Source organism: Pongo pygmaeus, chromosome 9, assembly GCF_028885625.2.
Source record: "Pongo pygmaeus isolate AG05252 chromosome 9, NHGRI_mPonPyg2-v2.0_pri, whole genome shotgun sequence".
Taxonomy (NCBI): domain Eukaryota; kingdom Metazoa; phylum Chordata; class Mammalia; order Primates; family Hominidae; genus Pongo; species Pongo pygmaeus.
In genome coordinates, this window is record NC_072382.2 from 42,914,249 (window position 1) to 42,928,579 (window position 14,331).

Consider the following 14,331-nt stretch of genomic DNA (forward strand, 5'->3'; position numbering starts at 1 on the left):
CTCGCCTATTGAAAACATGCAGTCCTTTGCCAGTATGGTTTAGCTTCTGCTTTCTTATTTGTAGTACTGATTATTACTTTTCTTCACTGTACATTTATACAGAGATTAGATTCTATATAGGCAGCCCAATAGTTTCATTCATAAAGCCATTCTCAGAATAATGACCTAGGATCTGACCAATTTTTAGCTGGGGGAATATGGGACAGTCATTTAATGAGTGCAAAACTTAGGTGTCCCTAGTGATGAATCATATATGAATATAATGTGTTGTCATAGGTAAGGATTAAGTGACAAAGAGTAAGTAGCTAGCACTTCTAGAGACATGATTAGTCCTCAGAAATCTTGGTCTAACCTGTATGTTATCATTCTATAAAATGGCCAACTGAAATAAAGATATATAGAGAACACACAAAAGGGATTTGATATACTTCAATATCTTTCTAAACTGTCATGTCAGAAAAAGAAAAAATTGCCCCTCACTTTTTTATGTGAACGTACATGCAGAAGGAGCTCACATTTTTTCTCTGTGGCATCTGAAGGAAAAAGCTACAACAATATAAAGCTTCTTCAGCCCATATCTGTGTCTTCCTAAGATGTTACTCCAATTTTTCATGCATTTTCTTGTTTCTTTTATAATTCAGAGACTTTCCCACCCTTTCCTGCCCAATGCTTAGTTTACTTCAAAGGCCGGAAATAAGTGACCACAAGCATTAGAAAACAGAAAATTATATATAAAGAAAAAGCCAGTGATCGGGGCTTTCCCTTCCACTCTTATAGTCTCTTTCCATGCACACTACATTCCAATAGCTCAAGTGTGCTAAGTTTCTCCTTTCCTTCTACCATCCTAGTCCCTCTTCTGGACCATTCTCTGCAGGTCATAACCAAACTTATCCCATTATAGGATTACTTAATTTTAGAAGTCCAGGACCTTCAACTTGTCAATTGTCTTGTTAATGTTATGCTGTCCTTGTTTTATGATTTACACATTTAGTCCTGCCACCTGTAGGTAAACTTGAACAATGAACCCTCTTTAAAATAATATGGAAATATAATTGTAATAATTATTTTATACCTGTATTTAATATTTAACCATATTATAGCAACATAATTTGGAGCTTCAGGCACCAGATAGAAATGAGGTCAGGTAATACTGACTTTCCTTATTTTTTTTCTCTTAAAAGCCTTATAGGTATTTAAATTAGTGTTCCCAACTGGAATTGGCTAAGAAAATAGAGAATTGGCTTCCACATTGGCCCCAAATTATCTGTGTTCTTGAAGGAAAAATACCATTTTATTTGGTTTTTTAGTTTGTAATAAAGGAGGTTAGGCATGAGCTCCACAATCTCTTCATCAACAATTCCAACTTGCCTATGCCCCATGAGCTTTTCTCAATGATCTCTCTTGCTGAAATGCATGTACAATCTGGTAGGGTAAAATTTTAATTAGATAATGTAAGACTGTCGATATAGTGAGCTGTATTTCTCTGTGCTGGATGCTATTCTTTATACATTAGCTTATTCAATCCTCTTGACATATCTATGAGAGAGGCACTGTTAAATATGGCTAAGAGATGTCCATTGACATTTCTAAATTCATATAACAAGTAAGTCTGATTCAGAGTCTCTGTTTGAGCTCACATTCTTTTGGATTTAACCCCATGCAACACGACAAACACCTCTTGTCATCTCCATTCCTCCCCTAAACTCCCCGACTCCATTTATCAGCACTCATGGAGTAAGTGATTCTAGATGGTAGCAGTATGTTTTGAATCAGAATCTGAAGGTCAGAAACCATCATAACCCTCTGGAGGACAGGCAGGAGGAAGTCAGAAGAAGTCACATCCTCCACAGGTGTCATGAGATGAATGTCCCAGAATCTGATTTAGCCCTTACCAATACCTTAACTCAGCTCTGAGAACTAGTTTGGAAGACAGCGAGTCACTGCACACTTTCAGTCTTATTCGTTTTCAAGCAAGAAAGGAAAAAATAAAAAGAGGAAACTGAAGAAGAGATGCCAAATGCTTGTGACTTTCAGTTATTAAATTATCGGCGAGAATTAGAAATTAGAGTAAAGCATTTTCTCTTCAGGTACTCTCTAAAATGCATTCTGTCACAGAAATGGGTAATGTTTCACATCTTCATGAAAGCCATTCATTGGGTTAGTTCCCTACTTTCCCTGGCCCCAAGAGAATCTTATTAGAAAATAAATTATAATTTTATAATTTTGGCTGTACTAGTCTAGAACTATGAAATTAATTTAAGGACTTCATTTATTTTGAATTTAAAAATATTATTAAATTACATGTTGATTGCTTGAGGTGTTCTATATAGAATAAACATATTAAATCGTCATATCTATGTGTAGTAATAATGAGCACGTCTTAGCATTTTCTGAGGGACTACAAGGCACAGCTCTGTGCCCTGAGACACACTTAAATACATTTTATTTAATCTTAATGGCCCTAAATGTTAGATATTGTTATTTTACTTTTTACAGAGGAAAATTAAGTTTCAGAATGGTTAAAGAACATATGCAAAGGCAAAGAGCTTATAACATGTGCAGGTGGAATAATCTACAACCATCTGAACCTAAAAATGTTATATATCTATAACTACATCACCACATAAGCTGTGACGAAAGTGTAGAGAAATGTAAACCAAAGAAGATGTAATGTAATCTTATATTAAAGCCAGGTATGAACATATTTAGGAACACATCTTTGCAAGATAGTTAGCATGCTGCCCATTGGGAAATACCACAATTTCAGCATAGATTTATCAAGTGAGATTTATATGAGCAAATGTCTGAGAACTATAGTTATAGGAAATACTTTCAATAGAAAGATCTCAAAGACACTAAAAATATCACCTTACAATAGAACTTAAAGGTCAGCAGGAACCATTATAGATGTATCTTATGGGAGGTAAATGGCGTGCAATGATGAGAACTCATTAATGACTACGCTTTGAGTTTTGAAAATGACCTAGTATCTTATTTAGGCCACTCATTCTTCAAAAATCTACTGAATACAGAATGTTCAACTTCTTATTACTGTAATTCCCTTTGTCTTATGGCCTGTCGTTCTATGATTATTACATGTGGTGCAATAATTTGTTTTTAAGTTATTTTATACTCCATAATAACTAGAATAGTTCTGGATTCTTCATAGGTACCAACTAGTCACATGTTGCTTAATTACAGAATAGCTATGTCACAGTGAACATTCACATAACAGAACATAATGAATATAGTGGAAAGTTCTGGGTTCTAGTTTGTTTCCCTTTACAACCTTGGGCAAGTCTCAGTCACCCTGGGTTTCAGTTTTCTCACCTCTAAATTGTAGGGCTTTGGACTAGAACACATTCTTGTGTTCACAGTATGTTTCCCAATAGTAGGCTTTTTAAAGTACACTTAAAGAGATTAAAAAACTGGAAAACAACACCAAACAATTCAGACATAATTGCAATGCAATCACTACCTACAGTATAATTATGTCTCCTAGGGTTTATGAAAGAATCCTCAGAGAACACTGTTTACTTGGGTGACCTTCACCTTGTGTCTTCTTACTCATGAAGCAAAGTTCTTAGACGTCTTAGTAAATATTTGCACTTTCTCTGATGCAAGCTTGACATGATCTGTACCTTTCATCTACTCTTAGTGGTAAATTACACCCTTTTCTATGATCCACTCAGTTCATAGATGTCATTGTCAACACATTCACATTCATACAGTAATCTATAGCAAAACAAAGAGAAATATATTTTTCATGTAATAGCAGAATGTTATTACCTAACTAGGAAAGTTTATGATAATGTATGTGCAAACTAGTTGACGCTCAACAACCACTAAAGCTATTTAAAAACTGACTTAGTATAAGATCCCTTTCATATGATCATTTTTAAAACTATAATAGTCGGGCTTCCTCTATATCAGTGGTTCTTAATTTGTTCTCCATAGTAGAAAAAAAAAGTCAATACTATCTTTTATTCCTTTAATTTTTCTAAACATTTGTACCTTTTAAATGTTGCTGGTAAATGATGAAATCAATGAAGAAGTAGAAAATAAAGTCATACAAACTTTCAAGTCTACCCTACCTATATAGTTTGAAAACTTCCACTTTTATTCATTGACACTTGTACTCACAGCTTTGATTTCATATCAGAATTTAGAGCAATTACATTTTAATTAGGTATACAAACAGACAAATATTCACTTTTGTGCTAAATCTCATTCTAAGTCATTAAGTTAAATATTCCAGATTTTCATGGTGTTCACCAAAGTGCACACAGCACCATCAAAAACACTTTGGAGGGGCTGGGCATGGTGGCTCATGCCTGTAATCCCAGCACTTTGGGAGGTCGAGGCGGGTGGATCATGAGGTCATGGGTTCAAGACCAGTCTGGCCAAGACAGTGAAACCCCATCTTTACTAAAAATACAAAAAAATAAGCCGGGCATGGTGGCAGGTGCCTGTAATGTCAGCTACTCAGGAGGCTGAGGCACAGAATTGCTTGAACCCAGGAGGTGGAGATGGCAGTGTGCCGAGCTCCAGCCTGGCGACAGAGCAAGACTCCATCTCAAAAACAAACAAACAAACAAAACACTTTGGAAAAAAACTAGCCTAATAACTAAATAACCCCCGTTATACCTCTGACTTCCCCTCTTCTCTACCAATCATTCTTTTCTTTTGGATGATGACTATGCTTCTTGTTAATTTCATGTCACCTAATTGATTTGTATCTATATTTTTTCTTTTTTCTGCTATGACCAAATCAATCACAAAGATTTCATAAAAATAATATTAATAATACCATAATAACTGTACAGGCTAAACTCTGTTGAGTACTTAGGGAATATGCTAAATTCTTTCCATGGATGAACTCATTCAGTCCTTACAATTGAAGGCTGTTACTTTCTCAAGTAGGTGTTATGAGAAGGTCTGTGTTCTACATCAGAAAACTGGATAGAGAGGATAAGAAGTTTACCTAATAACATATAGTAAGTGCGGCAGGATATTGAGGTTGATTACAAAATATTTTTCTTCTCAATATCCTTGGAAAGTAGAAGTTGCCCCAGATACCACTTAATTGGCATTATTAACTCTTTGCTTCATTCACGCTTCCCCCATGAGTACCTTGTCATTCATTTTGATACCCCCAAACCTGCAAAGGCTCGGTATCAAGTAGTAATCTCAAAAACAATTCAAATATACACTAGTCACCATCTTTCTTTACCTTGGGGGATACATTTGAAGACCACCAGTGGATGCCTGAAGCCACAGATAGTTCAGAACATTATACATACTATGTTTCTATGCATACATGCCTATGATAAAGTTTAATTTGTAAATTAGATACAGTAAGAGATTAACAACAGTAACTACTAATGAAATCAAACAATTAATATATTGTAATAAAAGTTATATGAGTGTGGTCAAAAAAAAAAAAAAGAAATGTGTGTAAAATTTTGTTGTTATTTACCCAATTTTGTTTTATATATCATTATTGGTATATATGACTAGATTATGGATATATGTAACTAATCTGTTGTTTTATTGCCCTGATGGTTCATGTAATAACTGACTGATAGCAGGCCCATTCTTAATGCATGATAATGAAACATCAAAGACGTGTCTACAGGGATGAAGACAAGTTCAGAGAGTCTTTTTGGATTTCTCAGAAAAGGAACCATAATTTTAAACAGTACCTGTTTAATCAGGTTACTTAAATGATTTAGCACCATTTGTAAAAGGGATTTTAGCAAATCTTCTAGAAGGCACTGAGAAACAGCCGCACACATAGTTTCTTATAACACACACAACAAAACATTATTTCATTAGAACCACGCATACCTCAGTGGTTTCAGTGATCTTTGCTTCCTGGTTAGAAGGTCAAGTTCTTCCTTTCAATTACATGGAGTTTGGTTAAGGACAACTGTACAGACAAATCAAATATTTGAGATGTCCCTATCATTAATCACAGAGAAAATTTAATCCACAAAGATAATCACCAGTTAAGTCATTTTAAAAACTGCTATTGGAAATAGGTGAGTAAGGTGCAAAACTGCAATTTGAGAAGTCAAAATATTTGTGTGTTAATATCTTTTTAAGAAAGCCATTCCTCTATCTCATTTACATGGAAGGTACAATTTTTATCGCAAATAAAGGAATGTAGGTAGCATCCTGTAAAATGTCATGTGTGGCAGACACTGTGCACAGGACTTAGGAAGAAAACCCATGTTGCCTCAAAATATTTCAGGAGAGTTAAGGTGAGACTGCTTCTTGCATCAAATTTATGTGGGTAAAAATATTTGTTGTGTGTTCTCATTGTGTTTATTGTGATTCTTGTCCTTTATTCTACAAATCAAGTTGATCTTGAGGTTAGTTTAATTCACGTAACAAATAGCCCGGGACATCTTCAATATATAGTATCATCTAAAAATAGATTCCAAAATAAACATGTAGTGTGACTGCTGATCAGAGGGTCCAGGAGAGACCTCTAAGGTGACTCCTGTTGGGAGGACTATAACCGATCATCTGCTCAAAGTTCTTGCTTCATGGAAAACCACCAGAAGTCAGTAGACCTTCACTCCTCCCCTGCCATGTCTCTCTCCTTATTAAGTCATTTAAAAGTTAACAATCCAAAGGCATCAAGAGTATAACCACAGCATAAAGGAACAGAGGTTCAGCAGAATAAAGCACAAGCCTTCTCCAGCACTCCATGGGTCCCTTTTCACCAAGAACTTCTAAAGAATTTTTCACCCTACCATTACTTTCAATACCTATACTGCTTCTTTCTGAAGTGAATTACTGCCTACCTTGGAATAGCAATTTAATACTATACAACAAGGCTATCTTAAAAGTATAGTCATTCTACTCCAAAGCTATTAAACCAACATGTTTGCTTTCTTTGACCACATTTATTTGTGTACAGTTTAAATGAGTTTCTGTATTAGTTACATTATTCATATCATTAACTTGATTTTTTTTTGGTAATTTATATGCATTTTCTATGCAGGAGAGACCATATGCCAGGAAATTAAACAGCTCTTTTTCTTTGTTTGTTTTTTAAAACTCTATGGGGTTCGCCAGTAAAACAGAGAAAAATGCTTGGCTTTTGTGTAAAGTGAACATTTAGCTTTCTTTCAGGACAAATACATTAACTCTGATTGGGGGCCATTGATGTTCGCTGTGATTAAATTATGGGATTTTATGCTTCAGCATCTAAAGTTGCTTCAGAAAAGGTGAAGAGGAGGAACAAACAAAAAGAGAAAGCTATTCAAAAACGTCTATTTAAAAGGCAGGATTGTTTTCTATTCAAAAATTTCGATTTAAAAGACAGGATAGTCGTTGTGGGCTAGATACCATTAGACCTGTTCACAACACAGTCAAAAGACTACCTTTTCACCTGCAGCATTTGTTTCACTGAACAGATTACTTTAAAATACAACTGAACTTCAGAACTATTGGAAATAAAATAGCAAAGTATTAAGGCAATGCACTCAGAGAAAGATATAATGAAACAAATATATATATATATATATATATATTTGTATTAAGAGTCTCCGTTCTGCATTCCCTACACTTTGAAAGAGTTTGACAATAAAAGACAGGTGAGATTACCCAAAGGCTATAGGAAAAACTAGCAATTACCACCACCTGCTAATGCATCCCGCGTTATCTAAACATGTGAAATACCATTTGCTTCACGTACAGGACTACTGACTAAGAAACTAAGTTAACAGAAGTCTTTGGCCAGAAAACCCACTGTCACAGGTGGCCATGGCTGAGCCACTCAGCTTTTCCCAGCAGGATAATAAGCTCATCCCTACTAACACAACTGTCCTTGCAAAGCTGCTCAGTTTAGGTTCTAATCTGCACATTAACCATGTGCCTATAAGAACAGATAAATATTATACACGGAATGGCCTTCTATTAGAGATCTTTAAAACACATTCTCTTCTTGGCAAAATGACACTGATAGTACCGCATTCCTTTTCATATTTGTTCAATATCACAGGGTATTCTGGGTATCCAGTAAAATGAATTCCTACAGAGTAATCACATTAATAAGATATGCTACTTATTATGAACATTTCATTTTTTTCAAGCCCAGCATTCTCTTCTGGTAAAATTTAATAACCATAGTTTTCACATACCACAAGCATTGCAGAAGTTTCAAAGCTAAAGTGAACTAGATGATTATTCCAGTTTTTGTTGTAATAAGTGTGTTAACTATTTTTAAAGAAATTTATCCCTATCAAAATCAACACTTTCATGAAAGGAAAAGATAATGGCTTTTGGACCCTGTATTAGATATTGAACATTAAAACTTTCGAAGCTAGAAAATATAGAGCTTTTTCATTCAATTTAATTACAGTATCCTTAAAAAGCAAATGAACTTTTGGAACTCTAGAGATGTTCACAGTCTAAAATCACTGTGGGCTGGATTTCTATTGTTTAAATATTTGCTATTTTATACATATGTTGACTGGCATCTACTTAAGTGTCCAAAGTTAGAAAATTTCCTTTCTCTAGAGGACTAAATCACAACATAAGAGTGAATGGCAAGAATTTAAAGAATAACTGTGATGCATAATTTGTATTGAATGGTTGAGAGCTAACCACAAATATTAAAATGGGCTCTGTATTTAGAGCAACTAATTATAACACTGGGAAGCAAACTGGTTTTCTTTAAAACCATCTGCACTTTATGAGCTGAAGTGACAAGCAAACCTTAGAGAAAATGAAGAATCAAACTCACATTTCATTTTAATCTGGAAAAGTCACCTGGGCTTTGTTTGCAAGGAAAGACTAAATTTATCAATTATTGAGGGTAAATGAAATAGTCTCTACACTAAAAGGAAAGTTTGGTTACACAGGCCTGAAAGGTGTGTAGATTAGGAATGGAATCAAGAATTTTACAGCCTTGATTTGTAAGAGAGAGTAAGTTTTCTTCATCCTTTTCCATTTCAGAATTAGAAACAACCCTATATCCCCACTTTATTTGCCATCAGATGCACAATCAAATAATGTTTCTATTCATGTAGACTTGAAAGGATCTTCATCCTGTGTGGGTCATTTTATTTTATAGTAGCCAAGGGAAAGAGGTTGCTGCCAATATGATGCTAAGGGCATGCAGAATAAAAACTCAGTCCTGGGCAACTAAACAGTCCACCTTTGTGCTGTGCTTGAGGAAGAAAAAAGCAAACCCATCACAACTTTGGGACTTGATCAACAGTGGGGAGTCACAAAACTCTTCTCAATCTCTGCATTTTAAATCTCCACTAAAAATAGCTCCTCTGTAATGGGGCTTAAAGTCCCATCCATGGCCAGTGATGGAGTACAGTACTTAATTGTTTCTGACTAGGGTCTCTGCATCGGCACTCTGAGAGTGTCTTCTAACTTTTAATCGCCTTCTGTGCTCTTTAATTAGACCTGTTCACAAGACAGTCAAAAGAAAACGCCTATCACTAAGCTTATCCAAGACGTTGAAACAGGCCATTTCAGGAGTCCAGGAACTTTTATACAAGTCTTAGCATCTTCCAGGATTAATCTGTTTTCTCTGGTTTCCTCTTCCTTAAATCAGGCACACTTGGGGGAAGGGAGAAGCTCTATGGTTATTAAGACAACTCCAATGTAAAGACACTGCCTGGTGGCAATTCCCTCCTTGTCTATTTCCGTTCTTTATTTTGTTCTTTTGCCGCGTGTTACCTTTTGGATACTAATAGGACCGGAGGGTAAAATGTCTTTTCTCTCCTTCGGAAGAGAAAGCTTTTGATCCCTCACTGAGAGCAATCCTAAGACTTTCTCCAGGGGGCTGGGATAACTAGGAAAGGGCTCTGCTGTCTCAGAAGGATTTCAGAGCCCAAACCATACAGCGTCCCTCTTGCTTAGGCGGGAGATGCAAACAACTGAAGTGCCTTGGCCCCCACTGGTGACCCACAGTAGGACCAGCCTCGCCCCGGCAGCGCCCCTGGGCTCAGGTCACTCACGCTCCTGGACTCACCTGGTGCTGAGGACCAGCGCGGGCAGGAGAGGCAGCAGGTAGTGCGCTGGGCTGAATTTCATGCTGCTGCCTGCCGGGGTCCTCCTTGCCTCGCTGCCTTCTCTCTCTCTCCTCGGGATCCTGTCGCTCCTTGGTGCCCGGCTCTGTCTCCAGCCAGTGATGAGCGCTCTTCGGAGGCGGAAAGGCGGAGACGGGCACACGGACGGACGCCTGGGGAAGGCAGGCGCTGGGAGCGAGGAGTATCTTCAGGAGTGATGTCACCGGCTAGGCGAGCCCTGCCCGGGATTGTTCGGCGCCGCCGCTCCGGAGCCCGGAGGGCGCGCTGTCACTCGCGCTGGAGGCGGCGCGGGGAGAGGGAGGGGGTGCCTCGCGATCGCCCCGCGCGCTTCGGTCACCGGGCTGCGCTCTGGCCAGTCGGGTGAGCACCGGCCAGGGGCGGATCATTTATTCCCGCTGCTCCCCAGGATGGCGCGGGGCGGGGCACGGAGAGTAGAAACCTAATCTGCCAGTAATTGAACTTGCGTACTCGGCAGGAGATGAGACCCAATTCACTGGGAGAGACTTCTAGACGCGTAGGGTCCTAGGCAGGTGTCTCTCGCCTGCTTAAACCGTGTTTGGAAGAACGTCGCTCTGGAGAGAGTGTTTAGAAGATTGTTCTAATTAGAACTGCATAATGATTTGCCTGAAACAGATGGAAGGAAGCGGGAGTAAGCAGCGTCCAGAAATGCAACCTCAACCCGTCATGGCATTGCAAGCTTCTTAACCCGTGAATGTTGACTGCAAAGAACCAAAGAACGTTTCGGGACCGTTAAGACATCTGCTGCTCTGGGTTTTGAAGATTTCTGATCTTCCTCCGATTTCAGTCGTCTGTACCAGCACCTGCCAAAGGGGTTGGACCTAGTGGCTCAAGTTCACACACCTGAAGGAGTCCTTTTCCTCAGGTGAAACTCATCAAGGAGACCGAGCGGACAAAAATCATTAAAACGTTAACAGTAATCAGCTCGGAATGATGGTACTGGAAGGTAGAGGTTTTGTAGGTCATTTTGTTTTCTATATTTTTAAATGTTCTATCATAAACGTCCAATATTTAATAGGCTCTATTTAGAAAATTTAATTAGAAAAATTAAATAGCACAATTCTAATCCAAAACACCATTTTGCAAAAGCAATTCTGAGAAACAGAACAACTATCTCTGCTACTGAGATATTCAATTCTAGGATATTTATAAGATGATATTTCATGTGTGTGTATTTGTGTGTGTGTGTGTGTGTGTGTGAGAGAGAGAGAGAGAGAGAGAGAGAGAATGAGAATTCCATCTGGATATTATCCTGGTTATATAACTGTGTATAAAGCACTTCTTCATACAGTATTTAATTTAATCTTCACAAGAGCCATCCTAGTGAAATAGACGTTAATATCACTATTATAGATATGAGCAGACTGAATATCATCAAAATCTGACTATACATATTAAAAAAAAAAAAAAAAACTGGTTCTACTAAGTCCTAAGAAAAATTCCACTGTTGCCTCAAACATCACACCTAGCACTCCTAGCCCAGTGTTTGACACAAAGTTGTGTTCAGTAAAGGGTGAGGTGCACCAAAGTCCCAAAAGATAATGGACAGCTGTGTCCAGGAATTCCTATCTAGAGGTTTCAGTTCATGTTCCAATTATTTCGGGGGCAAGCTATTTACAGAAAAATTTAGATGATACATCCTCTTCAATCTCATTTTCGAAGACATTTGTAGGAAAAATGCATTTGCTGTAAAGATTTATTTTAAAGAGGATGCAAATCTAAAAGGTTAACCATCTAATTTACTATTTTTTTAAATGGGATTGAAGGTTAAGACATGCATGTAAAACAGATTTGCTTCAAAATCTTGAGCTGCTAAACTAGATGAGTAATAAGTTTTGAAAAGTGAATATTAGCCCCTTGGGCAATAATAATAAGATCCACAACATTATTGATCTTGTATATGCCTAATAAGTAGCATATACAAATAAACTAACATGTGAATTGCATATCATTTAAAAGGAAAAAAATGACACCACGCTTTTCTAAAACAGAACTCTGATTCCAAGTAAAATATAAACTCTAGTTTGCTCCTGCCAGGGTTTTCTAACAATAGATTCCCTGCTCACTTTGAAGGAGATTACTTGAGTTGTATACTCAACAAAGACATAAGGCTACTTGGCAATTTTTTTAAATGTGTGCACCAGGAAATAACACTCATATTTGTAGAACACATTTTTTATATAACAACTTTGCATCCATTATCTCATGTCCTAATCATAGAAACCAAATGTGGTAGTTATTTCTATTATTTTTCTCTTTTCCAGTTAAGGTGACAGTTTCAGAGTAGTTAAGTAACTTGCTCAAGGTCACTCAGAGACTTATATAGTGGCGATGGCATTCAAATTCAGTCTGCATTACTTCAAAATGTATGCTTATTTGAGAGAAAAACATTGTACACATGTAAGAAAAAACTTTCCCCAACCTAAGTTTTTTTACTTTCTTTTTTTTTTTTTTTATGGGTAAGAAAGTTCTTTGTAACACTTTAATAGCGAAAATGTTGGAAACAAATATACCTTGATATATTTGAAAATCAATTGGGAATAGATACATTCTGGCATATTTATACAGTGGCATAATAAAGAACATTTAAAATGGATTGACGACATCTATGTACATTTACATGGCTAGGTCTCCAAAACATGATGACAGAGAGGGATAAAACAACAATCAAATTATCTAATATCGATGAATAAAAAAATCAGAATGAACTTTCTTTACACTGTATCTATATTGGGTATCTATAAAGGACCACAAAGTTTGTTGGCCTTTGTGCATTTACTGCAAGCCAAAAAGAAAGAAAAAATCTCCCCAAAAGACATCTAACTTGGAAGGGCATGAGAGCAACATAGTAGGGAAGTACATCTTGAAAGGTGTAAGTGAGATTCTGGAAACTCCCACAGATTTAGAGAATTGAAGTATTATTTTGAATTCAAGTACAGATGTGTCTCTCAGCAGAAGTCTTTTCTTCTAGGAAAATTACAAAACCAGGAATCTCCATCACCCATGACATTCTGTCCACATTGTCACATAAAAAATTAAATTCAGAATAAATTTTGTGGCTTTGGAGAATTGGTAAATGAATTTTAAAGATACATTAGTACAGATAGCAATTCACTTATCTTAAACTACTTATCCTATGCTGAGTCCTAACACTGGAGTCAGCAAGCATTGTTTGTGGTAACTGTACCCAAGTCTGATAAAGAACATCAAGAAAACCCAGGCAGTCGTGCTGAGTCTCTATAAAGTGCTAGGATTAGGAGATATAGAAGCTATTTTAAAAACAGCTTTATTGAGATTTAATTCAGGTACTAAGAACTTCACCATTTTAAAGTGTGTAATTTAGTGCTTTTAAACACATCCACAAGATTATGAAATCATCATCATTATATAATTCCAGAACATTTTCATCATGCCCAGAAGAAACCTTGTACCTACGAGTAATCACTCACTGGTCCCCACTTTATCCCTTCTCCTGAATCCCCCGAAGACACCAATCTAATTTCTCTCTTTATGGATTGATCCAAATCTTGACACTTCATATAAATTAAATCATACTGTATCTGGTTTCATATGACTACTCTCTTTCACATTCATGTTTTAAAGTTCATCTGTATTATAGCATATATCATTACTTAATTTGTTTTTATTGCTGAATAATATTCCATTGTAAGGGTATACCACATTTTGTTTATCCATCCATCAGTTAATGGATATTATGGTTGTTTTCATACTTTCACTATTATGAAAAACTCTGCTATGATCATTCACATAAAAGTTTCTGTGTGAACATCTGTTTTCAGTTCTCTTGGATATATACCTAGAAGTGGAATTCCTGGATCATATGGTAACTCTACATTTAACATTTTGAGAAACTGCCAAACTCTTGTTCAAGATAGCTGCACCATTTTACATTTTCATTAGTAATATATGAAGGTATCAATTTCTTTACAACCTTAAACTTGTTAGTTGCAATTATTTATCTATCATTTTATTATTGTAGCCATCTTAGCTGATGTGAAGTCTTATCTCATTTTTTATTGGCATTTATCTGATAATCATGATCAACATATTTTCATGTGCGTACTAGCTATTCATACACATTTTTGAAGATACATTTATTAAATTATTTTTTCTATTAATTTTTGAGTTTTATTTTTGCCTAGTAAGAGTTCTGTCTATATAATGGGTACAAATCCCCCTTAGATATGTGATTTGCAAATGTTTCCTAATCCATGGATTGTCTTTTCAC

The 14,331-nt window shown here is 36.5% G+C and overlaps 1 protein-coding gene across 1 annotated transcript in view; it reads right to left on the bottom strand.

Moving 5' to 3' along the window:
* LUZP2 (leucine zipper protein 2) overlaps positions 1-11,014 on the bottom strand; it is a 562,275-nt gene extending 551,261 nt beyond the window's left edge. The window contains exon 1 of the mRNA XM_063671046.1: positions 10,007-11,014. Within this exon, the coding sequence (XP_063527116.1) occupies positions 10,007-10,068 (62 nt within the window). The 5' untranslated portion in view covers positions 10,069-11,014. The remainder of the gene's footprint in view (positions 1-10,006) is intronic.
* Positions 11,015-14,331: the final 3,317 nt, after the last annotated feature.